Here is a 21,796-nt window from a genome sequence, read left to right on the forward strand (position 1 = left end):
GTGATGCCGATGAGGATTGAGAGAGTGACGCAAGGACTCTGAGGAACTGTACCCATGCCATTAGTACATATGACATATCCAGACGAGTTGACATACAACCGTAGATTTCTAGTCACCACCGTGGTTGGGCGGTGGCGGCGGCGGTATGCACGGTGTGGTTACAACGTTAAATGCTTCATGCTGCGCGAACCGCCGTTGAACGTTCAGCGCTTCAATCAGTCTAAGGGCCTGCTGCTTGCCGCCCGCTCTTCTAATGTCGACCACGATGATCTCGATTCCTGACGATCTCGTCGTCGACGTGCACGACCTCGCCGCAACCATCCTCGATGCACACGCGCGCACTGAACCCTACTTTCCCGGTGGCCAACTCGTGGAAATCAACCGTGGCATCACTTCTCCCACCACCCTCCCGAGCCATGTCTTTGCTCCTGAGTGGCACGCTGCTCAGATCGGGGGCAAGAAGCGCGTTGCCTACATCCTCAAGAAGGACTCAAGCGCTTCCGAGCGTATCAGTATCGACACCTTCGCATCGCCTCAAGGTGTGAAGGTCTCCGGAGGAAAGGAGCTGACGCGTCGCGAGCTCGAGGACGTATTCTGGCGTTGCAAGACCTTCAACAACGGGTACGTCCTCGCCTATGTCGCGCAGCGCGTCTTCGACAGCCTCCCTCCCACGGCGAAGCTACGCGCGCGGACGTCTGCGAAACATGAAGTCGTCTGCAAGCCCAGCGACGTGACGGTGGCGGAGATCGATATCGTTGCGAAAGAGGCCTGCCTCATTCTCGATCACGAGCCCCGCCCCGACCTTGGACCGTCAAGGGTGAACCTCTCGCAGCATTTCACTGGGTTCGATGGCATCATGCCGTGGGTATTCCTACTCATCGGTGAGCCCAAGTCGGAAGACCTGGAGACGGACCCACGCGTCGTCCTCGATCTTGTCACTTCTCAGCTGGGCGGGCGAGGCGGAGGTGGCGAGGTGTTCTCGCTCGAACGTGCTTTCGATTACCACGAGAAGGTCCTCCCCAACGTCGCCAATGAGCTGGAGAAGTATGTCCTGTCGGGCAAGATTCGGCTGTCTGAGGACGCTTTACGCGCACGGGGTGACGCGCTGGTGGAGGTGGTCATGGGTAGATTGGGCAAGATTGCGAGTGGACAGGACAACTTCTGTAGGTACTGCGGCAAGGAGGGTGTGCAGGTTCGAAATGCAAGAAGGCGTACTTTTGTGGGTCCTGTCATACACTTGGTTGGAAGTATCACAAAGTCTGGTGTTCTTGAACCGCGCACGATGTTTACTGGTACAGGAATTATGTTTTCTTGTGGGAGATCGGCTGACGTGCTTGTATCGAACTCTGACGCGTGACGTCACGCGTTCTCTCGGAGGCGTCCAAAACGGTGGTCTCCAGCTTTTTCTGCCCAAAGGGCCATCCCTCGATAACCTCATCCTCGACGAATCGTCATAATCCTCGACCCAGATGCGCGCATAGAAACACCTCAGAACAGACGTGCATAGATGTTGGCCGCCCATACTCCCCAGATTCCCGCGACTGGCCAAGATTGCGCGCGGCGAGGACCGCTTTTGCTGAGGAAAGGACGACGTGAGACAAGCTGTCCGTCCTGCGTTGCTGAGTGGAAGTGCCACAAGGGTGTTCGTCATATCAGTACTGTTGTTCGTCTTTATGTGAGTCGCATATATACAGTTTAAACTAGACGTTAACCCGTGCTACGCACGGGTGCAACGATGATGAACTTTGTACTACGCCAGGGTCCTGTTTGGATACACGTTTCTCGCAAGAGAAACTGTTGGAGTTCACGCAGAGTGGAGAGAGTGGAACAGAGTATGATAGCGCTCGTCTTTACATATACAAGTAAGACATCAAGCAGACAACCAATAGTAATACCAAAGTCCGATGATTGTGATGATCAACTGAGTCTGAATCGAGTAGAAAAGTACTGTAAGCTGAGAATGAAACGTAAATATAACAATTGTAAGTAAACGAAACAATCGCTAACTAAGAGTGGCCGTCACAGGGAAATGGTCCATCTACATATATTATAGGCTGGTATAGAAACCATGCTCTAATCTTTGGGCTTGCAATGCTCTCGTCAAATCAAAGCCTAAGGTAAGGACCCAGAGTGATAGATAACAGGGTGTTAGATGATAAGATTAGATGCGCTACCTACGGTGACGATGAACCCCCCCCGTTCTCTTGGGAGTCTCCTTGGACACATGCTGCCAGAATACGTGAACCCAAGATTTCTATAAGTCGACCCATCTCGCAGTGTATGATGTGTAAAATAACTTCTGTGTACACCAGTTGAGGTTATATTTGCGAATATTTACACACTTTGATGGCCGTGATGGCCGAGTCGATCTAGATACGCAAAACCCCCTCCCCGAGCGAGGACGAGGGAACCCACAGAGGTTCTTACCATCTCAGTTGTCTCTACTACTCATGTCTAACGTACGTGTAAGACGATGAGCCCGTGGGATAAACGGAGCGAGCGGGAGAGAGGCGCAAAGACAAACCCCAGCCTATATTATATATAGATATAGCGTGACTTGGCGTCTCGGTCACTCTTGAGAGCAATAGTCAGTATTTGGTGTACAAGTAGGTATTATCAAGTTGGTCCCGATTGTGGTTACAGTGTCGATAGTGGGCCATCAGACCTACTCCTGAGCACTTGGCTCAGGACTAGGACTAGGCCGGCTCCGCGGCAACACCGCCAAGGTATGCTCCTCTGACCGTTCAACATAATCCGAAGCGACCTTGTCGTGATCGGAATGGAGGAACGATGGTATCGCGAATGCTATAGTTCGTGAGGAACCCGTTACGCGAGTTCCGGAACCTCGTGACTGGTTGAGCTCGTTGGCAATGGCGACACGGACGACGATGAGACATTGCGAGATGCCGAAGAAGACGGGGAGGACACAGGCCATCACGTAGCCGACGTCGTAGTTCGTCTGTGAGCAGATAGAGCCAAGGATGAAATAAGGTGAGAGGCAGGCAGTGATACAAGGATCAGAGAGACGTACGACGACGTGGCCATTGGGCGCGAGCGAACAGATCTCGTAGAGGAGCAGGCCAATCCAGGTCACGAACGCCGACTCGACGCTTGCGCGCAGGACGGTCTCATACACGTTCAAATGGCCGCTTAAGCGGGCTATGTAACTGTCATGACTGCGGTCAGCGGAGCAGACGGGCTGGAGAAAACGGGGGCATTTCGTACAATATCTTCCCGATAATAGCCCCGGTGAGAATGGTATTAATTGCAAACATAAGCCAACCCCAGGCGACAGTGATCTTGAGCGTGACCTCAAGGAGCGTGTTCTCATAGAAGTCGTAGTGGGTGTAGGCTGCGATGTGCTGTGCGTCCGCAGACCAACATAACACTGTGAACAGGATAGATCAGTACAACGGGTCGTGCGGCTGCGAACTGTCAAGGAGAACGTACGCGCGTTGATGACAACGAAGGTCATGGGAACATAGAGAGCCCATCGCTGCTGGTCAAAGATGACGTAGAACCGCCATGCGAGTAGTCCGTCCGAGCACAGGCCCTGCGTTGATGTCAACAACATTCAGGGATGTGGCCGGTAGGGCACTACATATGGATACTCACAGCAAAGGTGGTAGTCACACTGGTACAGACAGTCAATGCATGGCTCTGAGCAGTCATTGAACTACTCACTTCCCGATGACAACTAAAGGTATGCTCCATTTGAAGAACTCGTTCGGGTCAGGGTTCATGATGCGCGCTCTCGCAAACTGCAAAGAGCGTGCAATGAAGTGTGCGCATAGGTCAACGAATCTGCACCGGCAGACGTCAGTTCAGCTCTTTGGCCAGAAGAAAGCCGGAAAGGTAGCCGGAACACGTACAACAAGATTGTAACGATTCGTAATCTCCGCGAAGAGACAGTCCGCCTTCCATGATTCGCCCACAGCGCGACAACGAACAGCAGAATGTACACCCCTGCAACATGTTTGTTGGTTAACACGCACGACCAGAGACCAAAATGGTCCGACACAAATGTAACACGTACCAAACAGGGCGCAAAGCACAGACTGGACGATGCCCGTAATCTCCAGGAGATGCCATGCCGCAGCGATGCCATTCGAGGCGTCCGACATACTTCAACTCGCACATTCAGCAGCTGCAAACCCAAGGCTGGAGTCGAGGCCAAGATTCGGGAGAATCAATGTCGAGATCCCAGGACCCGGTGCGTCGCTATATATGCCGTACGGGTCCCTCGCCTGAGGCGAGAGCAAGCATCTCCGCTCGGCTATAGAATAAGCGACGCTCCTGCTCCTGGATCCCTGCAAACCCCAAGACACATGTGACCTGGGACCTGAGCTGTGGGCGCAGACCGTGGACAGGAATGATTGTAGCGAGCTTTGAAACATGTCATCAAACGTGCAGCCTTCTCGTTCCGTTGCTGGCGAAGACCAGACCACAGCAAAAGCAAGCGCCCACCGATATGGTTAGGGCGGTCCTGTGGCAGCATTCTAAGTAGAAAAGAAGATTTGTCCAGTCTCCATCAGCAACACCTTTGTGGCGGCCCAGACACGGTCATGCCAAGTGGACTTGTAAGTTGTAGCCTCTCGGACGGTGACCAGGGACGTCGATCTGCTCGGGGGTGCTGTAGCGCTTCAAGAACAATGTACATAATTCCTCGCATTTCGCTAGCTGTATCGTACATAACGATGATTAGTGAGGGTGCATCGCATACCTGGTGCAGCCGTAGACTGTAGTTTAACAGATTCCCGGAAGCAATAGGGATATCAACCTTGCGCAAGACTAGCGTCTCTAGGCCTGGCTCTTCAGTTTCAGGCCTGGCAGGCTGAACATCTGTGATGAGGCGCATACTTGGTCGTCAACATCCAGGATACAACCATGCATATTCTAGAAACGTACCTCGTAGATCATCTCCGCCGGCACTCCCCACCCTCGGACGCCCTCGACCTGGTTGACCAGTTGCGTCCCAAGGATAACGCCGATAACAGACCCGCTCTCTTCATCAATGATAGGGCCCCCACTGGACCCGGGAGTGGGGGGCGGGTCGAAGTGCAGATGCGCCAGGGAATCATACGTCCCAGGCTAGAAGTGCCAATACAGAGGTGACGTATCAGCTTCTGCAAACTCCATCACCGCGCACGGCGGGATAACGTACCTTCGCCTCCCGTCCGGCGTAGTCTCTGTACCCCACGACTGTGCCCTTGATCCACTTCTGCCACGTCCCGCCGACCCATGGCGTCCAGCCGTCACGCTGCGGACCGGTCTCAGGCAGCTTATCCGTGACGTAGTGCGCGCGGATGGTGGTACCTGGGTGCACGGGATACGGGTTCACGGGAAGTGACCGCAGCCCGGAGCTGAGTGATGGGGAGGACAACAGGAGGAGATCCCCGCGATGCATCGCTGAGAGGACGGACGTGACGGGGTGAAGTGTGGGAGTGGCCGACGAGCCTGTGATCACGAAAGAGCCGGAGAGCAGTTGGTCGTTGGAAACGGCGGGGCTGAAACGGGCTGCGCGCATAAGAGGATCGTGCAGGATCTTCACGCACGGTGGTAATATCAAGTAGAGGAGTATGTCCAGGGTCACCGGAGTGTCAGAACGCAAATATTGTCCGGTTTACATGCGTGACGGGAACTCACCTCCTCCAAAGTATGCGCACAAGTGACCAACACGGTTTGTCCCTCAGGTGCCCCGGGAGCATGCACGGCAAATCCAGAGCTGTATGTGATCTTGTGCTTGCCTGTGCGATCCTGCACGGCGTGCGCCACCATGAACAGACCCTCATCCGCAGTGCTCACCTCCACATTCGCATTCGCCGCGTCTGGCGAGAACTGGACGCGCCGCTCCTCGTTGGGCCGGGACTCGTATGACAGAGATGCTCCAAGCACATGCCCGGCACGTTTCATGTACTGTTCCACGAGCTCTGTGAGGGGAGTCAAGGCGGACCCTGCGGCTGACTCTGCAGAGGCACTCGGGTGTTCCGACGCTGCATTGTGCAGTTCGGCGAGGACGTTCGCATCGAAAGGCTTGACTTGGGACGTAGGTTGAGGCGACGCGGGGGCTGTTGCGCGAGGAAAGGGGGCAGAACTCGGACCTGGTGCTGATGGCGGTACTCCGAGGAAGGTAGTGGATCCGACTGAAGCATAGCGTCTAACGGCGGATGTAGTACGCGGTCGCGTGAACGCACGTGCACGAGTACCGGACGCAAAAGACCTGGTGTGCGAAGCTAAGAGAGAGCCAGTACGACGAGTAGCCATGAGAGACGAGTTCGCTGCCCACCGAGTCGCGTCTGTGCCACAGTTGCGTAGCTTCGGATATGCTCGGATGTCCGGTGACCATGACGTCATCCGCAGGACTTCCCCCAGTCGAACGACTCTAGATCCAGGTACGACACGCTGGGCTGGGGTGGCAAGATCATCGACAGTGACAGCAACAGCCCAATCCATGTATTCAGGAAGTAGATGTAGCAATATTCCAGATAAACGTAGATGTGTTATATGAGCATCCCCACCCCTTACACCTCCACGGCCCAAGGATGAGCGATCGTGCCCGTCTGGATGCCCGTCAAGTACTTCCACAATGGTCTTGACACGGGACCCATACCATCTGGACCAGTCGGAATTTGTACGTCTTTGCCGAGGTACCCGATCCTGTCTACCGGGCTAATCACAGCCGCAGTGCCCGTACCAAAGAACTCGACGAGGTTGCCCTTCTCCGCAGCCTCCTTGACCTCACCCATGGTCACGGGCCGCTCAGAGACAACGAGCTTGTTGGTCAGCTCAGGAATCTTGATGAGACCTGCGGCGTGCTCCTGGGCGAGCGTGAGCACCGAGTCGCGCGTTACACCAGGCAGGATCATGCCGTCAAGCGGAGGCGTGACGAGTTCGATGGCTGCGTACAACGGTGCATGTTAGTCTAGTCATGGAGGATCAGTGACGTGTACGCACTTCCGTCAGGCTTCTTGAACACGACAAACGCGTTCATCGTGCCAACTTCGGTGATGTGGTGATCGGGGCCGTGCAACCAGAGGTTCTGCACGTAGCCCTTCTCGGCGGCAGCCTTTTGCGCTGCAACACCTGCAGCGTAGTTGGCACCGAGCTTATACGCGCCAATACCTGTGCATTTCAAAGGTTAGATGCATCATGCGGGAGAGCAGACGTGACCTACCTCCTGGCGCGGCGCGCACATACTCCGTGGTGCCGTAGAGTGCCACAGGCTTGAAGCCTTGTGGGTAGTAGGGACCCACAGGACTGCAGATCACGAAGAGAAGCACCTCCTTTGGTGGCGCGATACCCAACGCGGCCTGAGTACCAACTAGGAAGGACGTTAGGCATGGGCGGGGATTGTTAAGGGAAGCTGTGGAACGCACTCATGGTAGGGCGAATGTACAAGCTGTATCCTGGCTGATTGGGGATCCAGTGCTTGTCAAGGCGGACAAGTTGCTTCAAGAGCTCAACCATAGCGTCACTATTGAACGTCTGCGTGGAATAGTGATGATTGGTGAGCATTTCATACATCCACACTTGTCCATACTCGTTCTTATGAGAAGGGATTCGGGGACTTACGGGCATAGCCACGCGCTCAGCTGTCCTGTTCATGCGCTTCATGTTCATGTCCGGCCGGAACAGGGTCACCTTGCCATTGGTATCACGGTACGCCTTGAGACCTTCAAAGAGACAGTGCGCATAGTGGAAGACAGTCGCACTCGGAGGCAGTGAGAGGCTGTTGACTAGCAAGCGGATGGCATAAGACTCCATGCAAAGTGACCGGGACAGGAGTAGACTCACAAGGCTGAATCTTGGGTGCGCCCCAACCCTCAAGCATTTGCCATGGCACGGTCAACATATGGTCAGTCTTCGTGTGGCGTAAGTGCAAACGTCTATAGTTGTATAGAAATCTTCATCGACTCACAAAAGTGTGGCCGAAGACGAGGTTTGATGGGTGAGGAACATCCTTCGGACTATCGGTCTTGACGACTTGCAAAAGCGAAGGCTGCAATGGCGTTAGGGTTGGAGATCATGGGCTACGGTATAGCTGCCGAGGGACGCACATCGATGTCCGGTAGCTTCGCAAGCTCGCCAGTCATAGGGTCCCGCGAAACGGAGGAGTTGTACCGGGCATTGGCGATCTTGAGTGACTGGTGAGCGTGCGAGGGGCCTGCGGCGAACGACCTGCAGCGCGCGGTGGATAGGCGCATGGAGCGGAGGGTGGAGGACATGGCTGTTGCTTGCAGAGCGCGAAGGGAATGTCGCAAGCAAGATGTGGTGGTCGGGCCAGTGACTCGAGCAGCGTTGGCGGCGAATGTCTGGCAGGCGGACGGCGGCTAATTACGCACTTGTCATCGGCAACATCCGGTCCAATCGCCGGAAGGTTCAGCCACTGGGTCAGACAGACGGAGAGGAGACGTGGGCAGTAGCGCCAGTGCGCACATCACGGAGGATGGGCTGCAGACAGAGGCATCCCGCTCGCTGGGATGAGTAGATGCATCCGGACAAGAAGCAGCATGCATGGACTCCAGTTTGGGATCACAGCGTAACGGCAACCTTGTCACAGACGCGGGACGTCACACCAGACAGAGTGTGACCGCAGCCCCTCGCGACGCGCGCCGACGCGTCCGACCTCGTTATCGATGGGCCCCGTGCGTGTACTCAGCTGGCTGAGCTGACTGGCAGCCTTCCCTGCGCACAATCCGCGGTCGGGAGTCGTTTCGGGGAGTGTGAGACAACACGGCGTGTGCGCAATTACATGCACGGCGGACGATAGGCTGGGATGCAGTGAGAGGCCGGTCGCAGATGCTCGCACGGTCATGCTCTCCGGTCCGGCGTGACAAAGACGTCAGTCCCAGGGCTTACATATCTCATCGCCATCACCGTCCCCAACTCTCTGCACGATCTTCTCGATCCTCTTCCTCAACCACCACTACTCCCTCCACCTCGCATAACTCAACAACTATGGCTGCACCTGTGTACGTACCGTCTACAGCAACATGCGCCTCGTCCCGGAGTGACCGACATGAGTTGCAGCGGCGACATTGGCCTCATCGGTTTGGCCGTCATGGTATGTCTTCACGTCGTCAAGCACCGACTAGTACTCGTCTCAACTGGCACACTCCCAGGGTCAAAACCTGATCCTCAACATGAACGACAAGGGCTTCACCGTCGTCGCATACAACCGGACGACCAGCAAGGTCGACCACTTCCTCGCTAACGAGGCCAAGGGTACGCGCTCCCTTTCATCTAGCCGGACTCGTCCGTAACCGCTTATGGTGACCTGCAGGCACCAAGGTCGTTGGCGCCTGGTCGATCGAGGAGCTCTGCGCCAAGCTCAAGCGTCCCCGCAAGATCATCCTCCTCGTCAAGGCTGGTCCTGCCGTCGACTCCTTCATTGAACAACTCATCCCACACCTCGAGCCTGGCGACATCATCATCGATGGTGGTAACTCCCACTACCCCGATTCCATCCGCCGCACCAAGGAGCTTGAGGCCAAGGGCTTCCTCTTCGTCGGCTCTGGTGTCTCTGGTGGTGAGGAGGGTGCCCGTCACGGTCCCTCACTCATGCCCGGTGGTTCTCCCGCTGCTTGGCCGGCCATCAAGGAGATCTTCCAGAAGACCGCTGCTCAGGTCAACGGTGAGCCTTGCTGTGACTGGGTCGGTGAGACCGGTGCCGGTCACTACGTGAAGATGGTCCACAACGGTGAGAGGATTCCCACGAAACTTGCCGCATGCAGCCTTTTTCTGACATATGTGTCACCAGGTATCGAGTACGGCGACATGCAGCTGATCGCTGAGGCGTACGACATTCTCAAGCGTGGCCTTGGTCTTCACGAGGACGAGATCGCGGACATCTTTACCACCTGGAACAAGGGTGTCCTCGACTCGTTCCTCATTGAGATCACTGCCAACATCCTCCGCTTCAAGGACGACGATGGCGAGCCCCTCGTCACCAAAATCCTTGACCAGGCTGGCCAGAAGGGTACTGGCAAGTGGACTGCCATTGCTGCGCTCGACGCTGGCATGCCCGGTACGCGTCTATGACGTATGTCTGTGATCGACAGATTCTCATAGGCGCCCACAGTGACGCTCATTGGCGAGGCTGTCTTTGCTCGTTGCCTGTCTGGCCTCAAGGAAGAGCGTATCCGTGCTAGCAAGGTCATTGCTGGTCCTCAAAAGGAGGCGTTCAAGGGCGACAAGAAGCAGTTCATCGACGATCTCGAGCAGGCTCTCTACGCGTCCAAGATCATGTCTTACACCCAGGGCTTCATGCTCATGCGTGAGACTGCCAAGGAGGTCGGTGGAATGACATCTTGATTAAGAGATTTTACTGAGATATCTCGGGCTGTAGCTCAACTGGAACCTCAACTACGCCGGCATTGCTCGCATGTGGCGTGGTGGCTGCATCATCAAGTCGGTCTTCCTTGGCGATATCACCTCGGCGTACCAGAAGAACCAGAACTTGGAGTCGCTGCTCTTCGACGACTTCTTCAACAAGGCCGCACACAAGGCGCAGCCCGGCTGGCGCCGCATCGTCGCTCAGGCGGTTCTCTGGGGCATCCCCACCCCGGCATTCTCCACCGCTCTCGCATTCTTCGACGGCTACCGCAGCGAGATTGTTCCCGCCAACATCCTCCAGGCGCAGGTATGCACTTTCCACAGTCGATAGCATTCAATCATGATGACGAGCGTGCACTATGCAGCGTGATTACTTCGGTGCCCACACCTTCAAGGTACTTCTTGGCAAGGAGAACGCCAAGCTCAAGGCTGGCCAGGACATCCGTACGTGTCTCCCTCCGCGAGTATGTTAACTGTCAATTGAGTTTGATAATATCTAGACATCAACTGGACCGGCCGTGGTGGCTCCGTGTCCGCATCGACGTACTCTGCTTAAGCGTCTCTTCTTGGGCAATTCTGCGCGACGACGCGACAAGGCCCCAGTCCGTAACGACTATAGAAGTTGTATTGGTATCAAGCAGCAGCGACCCGGCTCTCGCTGTGTAGTGTATCATGCGGGGCGTGATGGGCTGGAAGGTCAACATCTGGACGAGTGTTACGATAGTGTGTATCGCATAGGCAGTAGAACCACATGAAATACAGCAGTCCTCACTTGTGTACACATTCTATTAGTTAGGATGCCTTGATATTGCAACGACTGGCTGATTGTCACAAGTATGCGAAGTACATGATGAATAAGTTACACAGCGAGAAGTCACTTCTGCTCTTCCTTGATGGGGGGAAGCTCCCATCCTTGAGGACCAAAGTGAGGGATGACCATGGTCTGGCCTTCCTTGTTTTTGAAGGGCTTCGAGTATGTGCAGAGCGACTTGCCAAGGCTGGATAACCACGCTCCGTTGACAACAGTGAGTCCTGATTTGGGATCTTAGCATCTCTGAGACACCCAACGAAATGCGTTGAGCACTTACCTTTCAAGTATACCCTGGATGTCCGCACAACTTCGAGGTAGATAATGTATTCCGGAGGAGGCTGACTAGCTAGGACCGACGACGGGTGAATGAAAACGTCCTCATCAGGGATCCCCAGCGCTTGGTATGCGACTCCACGAGAGGTGGTGAATTGCGTGCCTGCGCCTTCAGTGCGGCCTTTCTGCGCAATGTCCTTGCGGACGGCGACTTGGTCGATGAAGCCGGCAGCGATGAGCTGTCTCAAGACTTTCAGCTGTTTGAGAGCGCAAGGTCAGATGGATAGGGAGAGCATGGATAGTGGAGCGAGGTACCTGGAGAGCACTTGGCGGACGGAGATTCGCCTCGAAGCCGGTCTGCACGTCTGGGAAGTTCGTTTGCACGATGCTGCTGATCTGTGCGCGCAGCTTGTGGATCTCCTCCATGGCCTATTACACAAGGTTCAGCACCACACTCCCATCATACTTGGCGCGGTACTCACTTTGGGCCTGACGAAGTGCTCCTCGCAGAACTTGTGGCCACCGCCTGCATACTCATACGCACCCACGACCGACAATATTCGCAAGACATCGCTTGACGAGTTACCCAGAGCAGCGTGCAGCTGCTGAGACTCGAAGAACGCCTTTCGACGTATCCTCCGCGCCTCCTTGGCGCGCATGGCCTCGCTCGTCAGGTGGCTCAGCTCCTCGTCTTCATCTGAGTCCTCGTCGGAATCGTCCTTCTCCTGCTCCAACGCCTCTTCGCGGAGGAACGGGTCTCCCACTGAAAGCGCGGAGACGATCGTGATGATGTACGGCAGACACCCGTGCTGCCGTCCGCTGACGAGCATGCGGGAGAACCGCGGCGAGAGTGGGAAGAGCGCCATCGTCCGACCGATGTCCGTTATCGCGCGGCCCAGGATGCCCTTGCCCGGAGACGAAGACAGAGCGCCGAGGTGGGTGAGCACCTTCTCTGCCTTCTGCAAGCTGGCGCGGTCGGGCGGTGTGGGGAAGGGGAAGTTCACGACGGCGTCGATGTGCATGCTCTTCATCTGCAGGACGACGCCCTCAATGGGCATGCGCAGGATTTCGGGCTGCGAGAAGGCGTCGAAGTAGTTCTCGAAGAGCGCAGAGGAGTAGAGGCGGTAGCAGTGGCCGGGACCCGTGCGGCCTGCTCGACCGGCGCGTTGCGCGGCTGAGGCCTTGGATATCCAGCTGACCTGGAAGGCTTGGATGCCGTTCGCGACGTCGTATCTCCGCTGGAAGAGGCGTCAGAGCCGGACTGCGACGGATGTTCAATGGGCACTGACCTCCTTGGCGCGACCACAATCGACCACATATCGGATGCCAGGGATCGTCAAAGATGTTTCTGCAACGTTCGTTGATACGACTACTAGGCGAGTCCCGGGTGGAGGTGGCTGGAACACCTGCATCTGCTTCTCGCTCGGTAGGAGCGCATATAAAGGCACGATGTGCATGGGGACTGGATCGTGCTATCAGTGCTCAATGCCAGTAAGGGCTGCTTGAAGGCTCACCACCGGATTCTTCAGCGTCGATACCAAGCTCATCGTTTCCTTCATCGTTGTCGTCAGAATCTAATGCTTCCACGTCAACGTCTCCATCGACGTCAAAGGCTAGAGCCTCGTCCGCCCGTTGCGCGTCTCCAAGGTCAACGTCTTCAGCTTCTACGTCGGCTACATATCAAACCTCGTCAGTAACAGATTACCCATGGAAGAGCGATGGCACGCTCACCATGAGCAGGAGCTACAACTTTGACCGGCTCATCTTCTCCGAGTTTCGTCGCCAGTCTACTGAGGCGTGACTGAAGAGAGCCCTTTGCTTTGCGGCGCTCTTCAAGCGCCTTCTTGCCATACCGTGCTTCTAGCTTCTTACACACGCCGGTGATCTCGTTTTGGCCCGTCAGGAAGATCAGGATACCGCCGGGAGGTAGCCTCGCGTGGATCTTGCTCGTCTTCTTCACGGCTTCCCCAATGTAGTCGGATGACGTTCGGCGGCTGAAGTGGACCGTGACAGGATGCTGCCGGGCGGGGACGTTGATGATAGGTGGCGGTGAAGAAAATAGAGTCTTGTTCTCGGCGAAGTCGGAAACACGAAGGGTCGCAGACATTATGATCAGGCGTAATGGCTGGCCTTGAAGTGAGCAGCCAAACCATGCCCAGCGTAGCGCAGCAACGTACCTTCGTGTCGTCCTTGCCTTCCTTCCACATCTCCTCACGCAACTTGACCACGCGACTCAAGACTCCGATGAGAATATCAGTGTTCATGCTACGCTCGTGAGCTTCATCGATGATGATGACAGAATACTTCTTGAGCAAGAAGTCTATGGCCAACTCGCGCAGAAGGACACCATCCGTCATAAACTTGATCGCGGTCGCCGGTGAGACGGTCGCATCGTACCTGATTTGGTACGAGACCTTCGTGGAGGCAAGTGAGAGCTCGTGAGCAACTCGGGATGCCATAGACATCGCGGCAACTCGTCGCGGCTGAGTAACACCAATCATCCCAGGGTTGTCTGGAAAACATTAATTTTGGGCAACATGGACGAACGACCACTCTTACCGCTGCCTGGAGATCCAAAGCCAGCCTCGTACAGAAACTGGGGGACTTGAGTAGTTTTGCCACTGCCGGTTTCACCGCAAATGATGACAACGCTGTTGAGGAGTATAGCTTCCATGATTGGTTGCTCCTCGGAAACGATGGGCAAGAGCAGCCGGGCCTCCTCAACGTCCGATGGGCGAGTGACCGTCACCGCCTTACGTGGTTTTGTGGGTGCCTTGGGGCCATCTTGAATTTGTTGTGCGAACGAAGTGTTGGGCAACTGCAGGTCCTCGCCTAGGGGTCCCCGCATCTCCCTCTGACCGTCTTGATGCCCAACCTTGCGTTTCTTCGGAGGTGGTGGAACGTTGTCTGTCTGGGCCGGTGTTGTCTCCTCTTGGTCAGGTAGAGGTGCAACGTATCCCTTGGCTGCGCTGAGCTGCTTCATCGCCCACTCCTTGAAGCCTAGTCTTTTGCGCTTTGACCCTGCTTCAGTCTTCGGCGGCGGCCCTTGCATTACCTCATCCTCCTCCTCCGCACTCGAGTCGCCCGAGCCTGACCTCTCCTCTTCTGCCTGACTCTCGGCATCTGTGTTTTGCTCCTCCGAGTCGTAGGCGGAATCCGAACTGTCGAATGACGAATCCGAGTTGTCCTCTGGGACCCGAGACTTGGCGCCGAGGCGTCTATCCTTCCATGAAGCAAATGTGTCCTTGATACGCATTGTAAATCCTCGACACTTATATGAGACACGCATACAGACCTTGCCATCCTTGGGCTTCCGCTTCGACACTTGAGGCGCGGCCACGGTCCCGTCGGCATTACGCTTCAGCGCGCTTCCCACCGTGGCAGAGGCGGGCAACATTGGCTCGTCTTCTTCGTGAGATTGAACGGTCGTAGAGAAGCCTGAGTCTACGATGACCACAGGCCTTGAACGCGACGTGCCTTCTTCCGCATGCGCTCCTTGCCGATCGACGTCCATAGCAGCCTCGTCTGGATCATCGGCGAAGTCATCTAATTCGTCGCTGTCGCTTGCAGCAGTTAAGAGCGCGTTCTCTCGTCTACGACGCTTTCCGGTTCCAGCACGACCGTCCATGACACGCCTGACTTCCTTGTCCTCCAACTGGTCGAGGCGCTGTTGATGTGTGAGAGCCTTGCCAGTACCAAGCGTAGCGGAGGACTGCAGGTTGAGAGCGGCTGAAGCCTGAGCTTGACTCTTCCTTGGACCGCCATTTGAGGGAGGAAGTGACATCGCTAGTGATAATAGGACGTACGATAGTTTCTCGAAGAGTGCAACCCGCTCTTCCTGCTTCAGTTTCTTCTCCTGCAGAGACAGTTAATTGCTCATGCTATCTCTTGTGACAACAAGACACGAACAATATACTTGTCCAACCTCTTCTTCTTCTTGCTGTTCGCTTTCGAGTTAGACTCGGCAAGCATCTGTCCCGACTATCTCAGTTTCGCCCTGCTTAGCAATGAGATCTCAAGCGCACCTCTTCCCTCATCTTCAACTTCCTCTCCTGCTCCTTCTCCACCTCGCTCTTCGGTACGACAATGGGTGCATTAGGGTCCAACTGTTCCTCGGGGCCATCGGGTCTGTCCTTCCCGCGTTTCGCCTTCTTCTTATGAGTGCCCCCTTGCCGGGCCCTGGCGTTGAAGCGCACTCTAGATTGCATAGCGCAGATGAAGAGGAATTTGAGGCGCCGGGAAGATGTACCAGCCCGGTAGACAGAACCGAGAGGAACAGAAGTATTGAGCTCATCAGGTGCCGGACTGGAAAATTCAGATCTCGATCATTTTTGGCACGTGGGGGGATCGCCGATCCCCTTTCTGCAGAAGCGCCATAGATCTGCTCAATCTGCACGAGAGCCATCTCATGCTTGAAGTAAACCACATGCTGAGGTGACGAGCATCTCAAAGTCCTGCTGATTGTGGAGACTGCTGCACTACGATATGTGCGGTATACTCTTTTCTATTCAAACTAAGGACCCTGCCAGTGGAGACCGGCCGAACCACTTGACAAACCTCTTCCCGAGGCTCACCAGCGCAATTGCTGCAAGAGGTGCGCTTTTCAGGCAGCTTGCACAGCTTGTATGCCTCTCACAGTTTGTCATATTAACCAGGACCAGATGCTCAGGATTCAGTGCAACTCGATGTCGCTCAACTAATCCTTACATTCTCTGCATCTGAGCTAAGACTTCGAGGCGAGACCTTGGTTACTCAGCCGCACAGGGATGCCGATGGCAACTTACTCTGCTGGAATGGTGAGGTAAGACTGTGCGAGATTTTTCTACTCAGAGCTACTCATTTCATGTGGATAGATATTTGAAGGCCTGAATGTCAGTGCGCATTTGGGGAGCGGCATGAGGAAAGCACTCATATCTCATGAGTTCAGGTTGCGCCAGATGAGAACGATGGCGTGAAGCTTCTCTCTGCCTTGGCAGGATGCTGCAACGCATACGATGTGAGCTCCGCGTTTGGCGCCATTGAAGGACCGTGAGTGACTTGAAACAGGTAGCCCCCATGTATGCTCAGTAACCTTCACAGTTACGCGTTCCTGTATTACCACGTATGCAGGTACTTCCTCCTGCCTTGTCGCCCCATCTCACTCCATAGCACAGCGCTCGACAAACACACTATACTTCGGTCGAGATCCGCTCGGTCGGCGATCTCTCTTGGTGCATCATCCGGACGCCGCCAACCCTTATTTCGTGCTGTCTTCTGTGTCCGCGGGCTTGGATCCTGGGCATTCTCTCGAAGAGCTGTCAACAGCGCACCTCTTTGCTATAGACCTCAATGTGGCCGCTGGCCTCGGCGATGTAAGTCTCATTGGGATCAAGCCATGAGCATGATTCACGAGCGCACAGCTACTAGAACTTCAATCGTGCATTTCCTCAGTGCCTCGCGATATAGGGGGGAAATCTCTGCCATTTGTGAGCATATACCTCTATTTTTAACACTGCGTGGCTTGACCATCACCGTAGGCCCACCCTTCCGCGGTCAATCGTACTATTCCCAATGATCCTCCAAAGGTGGAGAGTTTGGATAGCATACCTCCCCACTTGACGGTCGCAGTGGATGAGCTTATCGTACACCTTGACCGTAGCGTGATGCTACGTGTTCGTGACATACCTCACAAAGAGTGAGGTCGGTTCGGGTTCAATGAACTGCACAAATACTAATGCACCGTAGGACTGCTGCAGGCGAAGCCAGGGTAGCTGTGTTCTTCAGTGGGGGTATCGACTCAACTATGCTTGCATTCCTTGCAGATAGGCGAGGATCATTATTTCAAGTCGTATGGAAGCAACTCACTCATGGCAGGATTGCAGACACGTTCCTCCGGAAGAGCCAATTGACTTGCTGAACGTTGCATTTGAGAATCCTCGCAAATTAACGGTACAAGTTGAGGGCAACGTTTACGGGCTTCCTAAACGGGAAAAGAAGCAAAAACTGCGCGACCCCCTGGACTACTCCACCGTGAAGGTCACATATGATGTACCAGACCGGCTCACCGGACTACAGGAAGTTGAGGAGCTTAGGAGGCTATGTCCACATCGGACATGGAACTTCTTGGAGATAAATGTTCCGTACGAGGTGAGTCCACCGGGCCTGAAATTTTCCGCACGAACTCACGCCATGTTCGTCAGGAATCCCAAAGTGCTCGAGCTGCCGTCGAAGCCCTCATGTATCCCTCAAGAACAGTGATGGACCTCGTGCGTGTCTTCTCCTCGGCAACGTCTCGGATGTGGCTGAATGATTTGCAGAGCCTCGCGATTGCCCTATACTTCGCTGCAAGAGGAGTGGGTCAAGTTCGTCCTCATGCCGCTGCTGACGCACAGCCGTACACGAGCCCAGCAAGAGTGCTCCTAAACGGTCTAGGATCGGACGAACTACTCGGAGGTTATGGACGTCACCGGACAGCGTTCAAAGCTGCAGGCTGGCAGGCAGTCATAGATGAGGTAACCCTCCCTCTCGGTACTTGGGGGCATCATTCTCACTGCGTCCGTAGCTTCAAACAGAGATAGATCGTATTCCGACAAGAAATCTTGGACGTGACGATCGGGTCATATCGTCATGGGGCAAGGAGACGCGACATCCCTTCCTCTCGCTATCCCTTGTCAACTTCCTCGCCGAGCTCCCGGTGCACCTGAAAATGGACCCTCGCCTAGAGGCAGGCTTAGGGGAAAAGTTACTATTGCGACTTGCGGCCCGGAAGCTCGGGCTTGTAGAGGCAAGCAGTAGGAAGAAGAGAGCGATGCAGTTCGGCAGCCACTCGGCCAGAATGGCTCCTGGAGAGGGTGACAGGAAAGGCGATCTCATGCTAGAGGAGAAGTAGTCAACAAGTTGATGTCCATACTATGTAGAACGCGATTCAAAGTCGTTACTTCGTGGCTGTGGACAAGTTTGAATGACCGGCGCTCTGTACAGAGTACCAGATCGGGCACGTGGCGGGCCGTGCCGGAAGGGTGACGCGCTTCGAGTCCACCGTTTGCGTTCTCGAGCTTCGCAGCGTACCGTCTGTCTGCTTCCGCCATGTCTTTCGCTAACCTGGCAAACCGTCTGATAGGTCATTACTCTCTCTCGAATGGTCCTCCCTGGCGCTGACGCATCCATGGACTTCTATAGTGCCCGTCGCTGTGGCGGCAGCAGCCTTCCAGGCCAGCATTTATGACGTTCCTGGAGGATACAGGGCGGTCATGTTCGACAGGTTTTCAGGTGTAAAGGACAAGGTGCGTTACTCGCCAATGCAAAGCGTTGCACTGGTTGAATCCGCATGTGATGAAGGCCACGCCGGAGGGTACACACTTCCTCGTCCCTTGGCTGCAGAAGGCCATCCTCTACGACTGTCGTATCAAGCCGAGGGTGAGAGTGACTAGACGCGGTGACGCACCCCAAAAGCTGACTCCTAGTACAGAACATCTCCACGACCACTGGTTCGAAGGACTTGCAAATGGTGTCCATTACCCTACGTGTTCTCTCACGACCCGATATCGAGCACCTCCCGAACATCTACAAGAGCTTGGGCCTTGACTATGACGAGAGGGTCTTGCCGTCAATTGGAAACGAGGTGCTGAAGAGCATAGTCGCCCAGTTCGATGCGGCCGAGTTGATCACGCAGCGTGAAGTGGTATGTCTTTCTGCACGCCTGTTCCCACTTCCGCACTAAGCGCATTCGCCGCAAGGTTTCGTCGCGTATCCGTGAAGACCTTCTCCAGCGCGCCGGGGAGTTCAACATCACGCTCGAGGATGTCTCCATCACGCATCTTACGTTCGGCAAGGTTGGTTCCACCCTCGTTTCCATGAACTACATGCACTGACTCTGGGATCACGTACAGGAATTCACTCAGGTGCGCCAACTAGGGTAAGACCCAAGAGTCACTTGCTGATGAACCCGTGCAGGCTGTGGAGGCGAAGCAGATCGCTCAGCAAGGTGCGTAAATCCAATGAGTGCCTCATTATCTCACTGATGGGAGCTCTGTATTAGATGCCGAGCGCGCAAAATTCATCGTCGAAAAGGTACGTCGTTCGGGGGTGCCGCCGGAGTGCGAAATTCAACTGATGTCACCGTAGGCGGAACAAGAACGCCAAGCCGCCGTCATCCGTGCGGAGGGTGAAGCTGAGGCTGCTGCGACGATCTCGAAGGCACTGGAAAAGGCTGGAGACGGCTTCATCGCGTTCAGGAAGATCGAGGCAAGCAAGGCAATTGTGCAGTCGCTGGTCTCGAATCCGAATGTCACGTACATCCCGAGCGGTGGAGGGAACGTGCTGTTGAACGTACCCACTCCGCCCAATGTCCGCAGGCAGTAGTAACCGTTACAGTACCCTCTAATACAGTGTTATTCACCGCTCGGTGGGTTTCCAGGGTGTGCATGCAGAATGTGCGGTATAATATATAAAATATTAGGGCCGTGAGTGCACTACCTTAGTGATGAGAGAGGACGCCGGAGATATCCGAGGGAGGGGAGAGGGCAGCGCTGGGCGTTGCGCATCTCTCTAACGGTCCACTGTCTCCTGACTTGTCAAGGCTCTCGTCTGTCCGTTTCCTCTCTCTCTTCCTCTCTCTCCGTTTCTCTCTCTCCTCTCTCTGCTCCTCTCGTGTCTCATATTCCTCTCACGTCTCGCACGGACTTGTCTCCTTCCTCCGTTCTCTCTCTGTCTCATCAATTTTCCCTCTGTGCATATCACCGTGTCATATATCGGGCCCGATCCAGCACCCCGTCCAACGTCATTCTAGGACTCACGATTTCATTATCAGTCTGTCATCATGAACGCAATGGGTCCTATGTCGCCTGCTGAGGCACCGGTGAGTGTTCTTTCCGCCTGCTCCTGTTTTTGTTGCTCAACGCACCCCCGGCTTCCTCCCCAATACCCCTTGTTGCTTGTCCCCCTTCTACGGCCCTCCTCGCTTGCCGCTTGTGCTGTTGCCATGTGCTTCCGGTGTATCACAGAGGCGGGCTCATCTCTACGTTGGCAATCTTAGCCCCCGTGTGACCGAGTACATGCTCACGGAAATCTTCGCCGTGGCTGGCCCAGTCCAGCACGTCAAGATTATCCCGGACCGCAACTACCAACACGGGGGTCTCAACTATGGCTTCGTCGAGTACATGGACATGCGTGCCGCCGAGACCGCGCTGCAGACCCTCAACGGCCGTAAGATCTTCGACACCGAGATCCGCGTCAACTGGGCCTACCAGGGCCAGCAGAACAAGGAGGACACGAGCAACCACTACCACGTCTTCGTCGGCGACCTCAGCCCGGAGGTGAACGACGACGTCCTTGCCAAGGCCTTCAGCGCGTTCGGCACGCTCTCCGACGCCCGCGTGATGTGGGACATGAACTCGGGCAAGTCGCGCGGCTACGGCTTCCTCGCCTTCCGAGACAAGACCGACGCCGAGCAGGCCATCGCTACCATGAACGGAGAATGGCTCGGCTCCCGTGCCATCCGCGTCAATTGGGCGAACCAGAAGACCCAGGGCGCGGCTCCTGGCGGCGGCGGCGGTGGAGCCCCCCCGCGTAGCAGCATCGGTGGCGGCGCGCCTGCCCCGATGAACTTCCAGGGCGGCCCCCTCTCGTACGAGTCCGTCGTGCAGCAGACCCCGCAGTACAACACGACCGTTTACGTCGGCAACCTCGTCCCGTACGCTACACAGGCCGACCTCATCCCTCTCTTCCAGTCGATCGGCTACCTCTCCGAGATCCGCATGCAGGCCGACCGTGGCTTTGCGTTCGTCAAGCTCGACACGCATGAGCACGCTGCGATGGCCATCGTCCAGCTCCAGGGCCAGATGGTCCACGGACGGCCGATCAAGTGCAGCTGGGGCAAGGACAGGGCGGATGGTGGTGCTGCGATGAGCACCGGCTCTTTGAGCCCGACGCCTGCCGCGGCGCCGTACGGTGGTGTGGTGAGTACTATGGTACCTGTCGCTGTACAAGTTGACTGACATCTTGTCTCTCAGCCTATGTACGGTATGCCTCAGCCGAATACGTATGGTCAGTACGGCTTTGGTGCCTACGGCGGCTTCCCCAACCAAGCTGGTGCCGGTGCGCCTGGTGCTGCGGCTCCTGGTATGGCTAGCCCTGTCGCACCGACAGCCGCAATAGGGCTTGGCGGCGCAACGGGAGCTCCCACCGATGCCGCGGCGGCGGCGGCGCAGGGGCAATGGCCTGGTGCTGATCCTAGTTCTTATTACTCGAATTATTGGGGAGGTGAGTTGCGTTTGTAGAATGCATCTATGTTCTCGGGTAACGTTTGTTCTCTAGGTTATTATGGCCAGGCCGCCCCAGGAGCCGGCGCGCCCGACGGTCAGGGCCAGGCTTAAACAGTTTTATCGACTGAACTCTCGA

At 55.7% G+C, this 21,796-nt stretch overlaps 9 protein-coding genes across 9 annotated transcripts; 5 read left to right on the top strand and 4 right to left on the bottom strand.

Moving 5' to 3' along the window:
• Positions 1-127: 127 nt before the first annotated feature.
• L226DRAFT_607055 (uncharacterized protein) lies at positions 128-1,457 on the top strand (the record flags this gene model as incomplete). The annotated part of the gene is made up of 2 exons (XM_067685738.1): positions 128-1,163; positions 1,417-1,457. The coding sequence occupies exons 1-2, from the start codon at positions 254-256 to the stop codon at positions 1,455-1,457; spliced, it is 951 nt and encodes a 316-aa protein (XP_067542379.1). The 5' UTR covers positions 128-253.
• A 1,208-nt stretch (positions 1,458-2,665) lies between these two features.
• L226DRAFT_518066 (uncharacterized protein) lies at positions 2,666-4,124 on the bottom strand (the record flags this gene model as incomplete). The annotated part of the gene is made up of 8 exons (XM_067678536.1): positions 2,666-2,959; positions 3,032-3,167; positions 3,226-3,388; positions 3,451-3,553; positions 3,616-3,634; positions 3,685-3,804; positions 3,873-3,966; positions 4,037-4,124. The coding sequence occupies 8 exons, from the start codon at positions 4,122-4,124 to the stop codon at positions 2,666-2,668; spliced, it is 1,017 nt and encodes a 338-aa protein (XP_067542380.1).
• Positions 4,125-4,800: 676 nt separating this feature from the next.
• Positions 4,801-5,913, bottom strand: L226DRAFT_541444 (uncharacterized protein; the record flags this gene model as incomplete). The annotated part of the gene is made up of 4 exons (XM_067682057.1): positions 4,801-4,842; positions 4,909-5,091; positions 5,165-5,545; positions 5,647-5,913. The coding sequence occupies 4 exons, from the start codon at positions 5,911-5,913 to the stop codon at positions 4,801-4,803; spliced, it is 873 nt and encodes a 290-aa protein (XP_067542381.1).
• A 608-nt stretch (positions 5,914-6,521) lies between these two features.
• L226DRAFT_450919 (branched-chain amino acid aminotransferase II) lies at positions 6,522-8,093 on the bottom strand (the record flags this gene model as incomplete). The annotated part of the gene is made up of 8 exons (XM_067674982.1): positions 6,522-6,898; positions 6,955-7,122; positions 7,175-7,321; positions 7,377-7,485; positions 7,573-7,736; positions 7,795-7,861; positions 7,919-7,999; positions 8,058-8,093. 8 exons carry the CDS (start codon positions 8,091-8,093, stop codon positions 6,522-6,524), a joined length of 1,149 nt encoding a protein of 382 aa, XP_067542382.1.
• An 865-nt stretch (positions 8,094-8,958) lies between these two features.
• On the top strand, positions 8,959-10,891 carry L226DRAFT_564471 (6-phosphogluconate dehydrogenase; the record flags this gene model as incomplete). Its single annotated transcript, XM_067683650.1, has 9 exons — positions 8,959-8,972; positions 9,031-9,064; positions 9,123-9,225; positions 9,284-9,700; positions 9,761-10,027; positions 10,082-10,293; positions 10,349-10,642; positions 10,701-10,779; positions 10,836-10,891. 9 exons carry the CDS (start codon positions 8,959-8,961, stop codon positions 10,889-10,891), a joined length of 1,476 nt encoding a protein of 491 aa, XP_067542383.1.
• A 214-nt stretch (positions 10,892-11,105) lies between these two features.
• On the bottom strand, positions 11,106-15,690 carry L226DRAFT_8027 (P-loop containing nucleoside triphosphate hydrolase protein). The gene is made up of 13 exons (XM_067687254.1): positions 15,445-15,690; positions 15,329-15,391; positions 15,226-15,275; positions 14,715-15,171; positions 13,979-14,663; positions 13,597-13,931; positions 13,151-13,544; positions 12,934-13,092; positions 12,709-12,881; positions 11,902-12,657; positions 11,735-11,848; positions 11,424-11,676; positions 11,106-11,367 (listed from the first exon to the last, which is right to left on the bottom strand). Exons 1-13 carry the CDS (start codon positions 15,625-15,627, stop codon positions 11,210-11,212), a joined length of 3,780 nt encoding a protein of 1,259 aa, XP_067542384.1. The 5' UTR covers positions 15,628-15,690; the 3' UTR covers positions 11,106-11,209.
• Positions 15,691-15,822: 132 nt separating this feature from the next.
• On the top strand, positions 15,823-18,344 carry L226DRAFT_528055 (uncharacterized protein). The gene is made up of 13 exons (XM_067679255.1): positions 15,823-16,013; positions 16,075-16,220; positions 16,273-16,290; positions 16,347-16,447; positions 16,499-16,520; positions 16,573-16,770; positions 16,819-16,884; positions 16,936-17,093; positions 17,144-17,224; positions 17,281-17,545; positions 17,599-17,664; positions 17,716-17,910; positions 17,961-18,344. The coding sequence occupies exons 1-13, from the start codon at positions 15,905-15,907 to the stop codon at positions 18,285-18,287; spliced, it is 1,752 nt and encodes a 583-aa protein (XP_067542385.1). The 5' UTR covers positions 15,823-15,904; the 3' UTR covers positions 18,288-18,344.
• A 140-nt stretch (positions 18,345-18,484) lies between these two features.
• L226DRAFT_548975 (prohibitin) lies at positions 18,485-19,860 on the top strand (the record flags this gene model as incomplete). The annotated part of the gene is made up of 9 exons (XM_067682642.1): positions 18,485-18,518; positions 18,578-18,681; positions 18,737-18,814; positions 18,867-19,079; positions 19,135-19,230; positions 19,288-19,299; positions 19,352-19,382; positions 19,437-19,468; positions 19,523-19,860. 9 exons carry the CDS (start codon positions 18,485-18,487, stop codon positions 19,757-19,759), a joined length of 837 nt encoding a protein of 278 aa, XP_067542386.1. The 3' UTR covers positions 19,760-19,860.
• Positions 19,861-20,216: 356 nt separating this feature from the next.
• On the top strand, positions 20,217-21,675 carry L226DRAFT_450808 (uncharacterized protein; the record flags this gene model as incomplete). Its single annotated transcript, XM_067674974.1, has 3 exons — positions 20,217-20,255; positions 20,401-21,354; positions 21,409-21,675. 3 exons carry the CDS (start codon positions 20,217-20,219, stop codon positions 21,673-21,675), a joined length of 1,260 nt encoding a protein of 419 aa, XP_067542387.1.
• Positions 21,676-21,796: the final 121 nt, after the last annotated feature.

Source organism: Lentinus tigrinus (genome assembly GCF_003813185.1).
Source record: "Lentinus tigrinus ALCF2SS1-7 unplaced genomic scaffold L226scaffold_1, whole genome shotgun sequence".
Classification (NCBI taxonomy): Eukaryota; Fungi; Basidiomycota; class Agaricomycetes; order Polyporales; family Polyporaceae; genus Lentinus; species Lentinus tigrinus.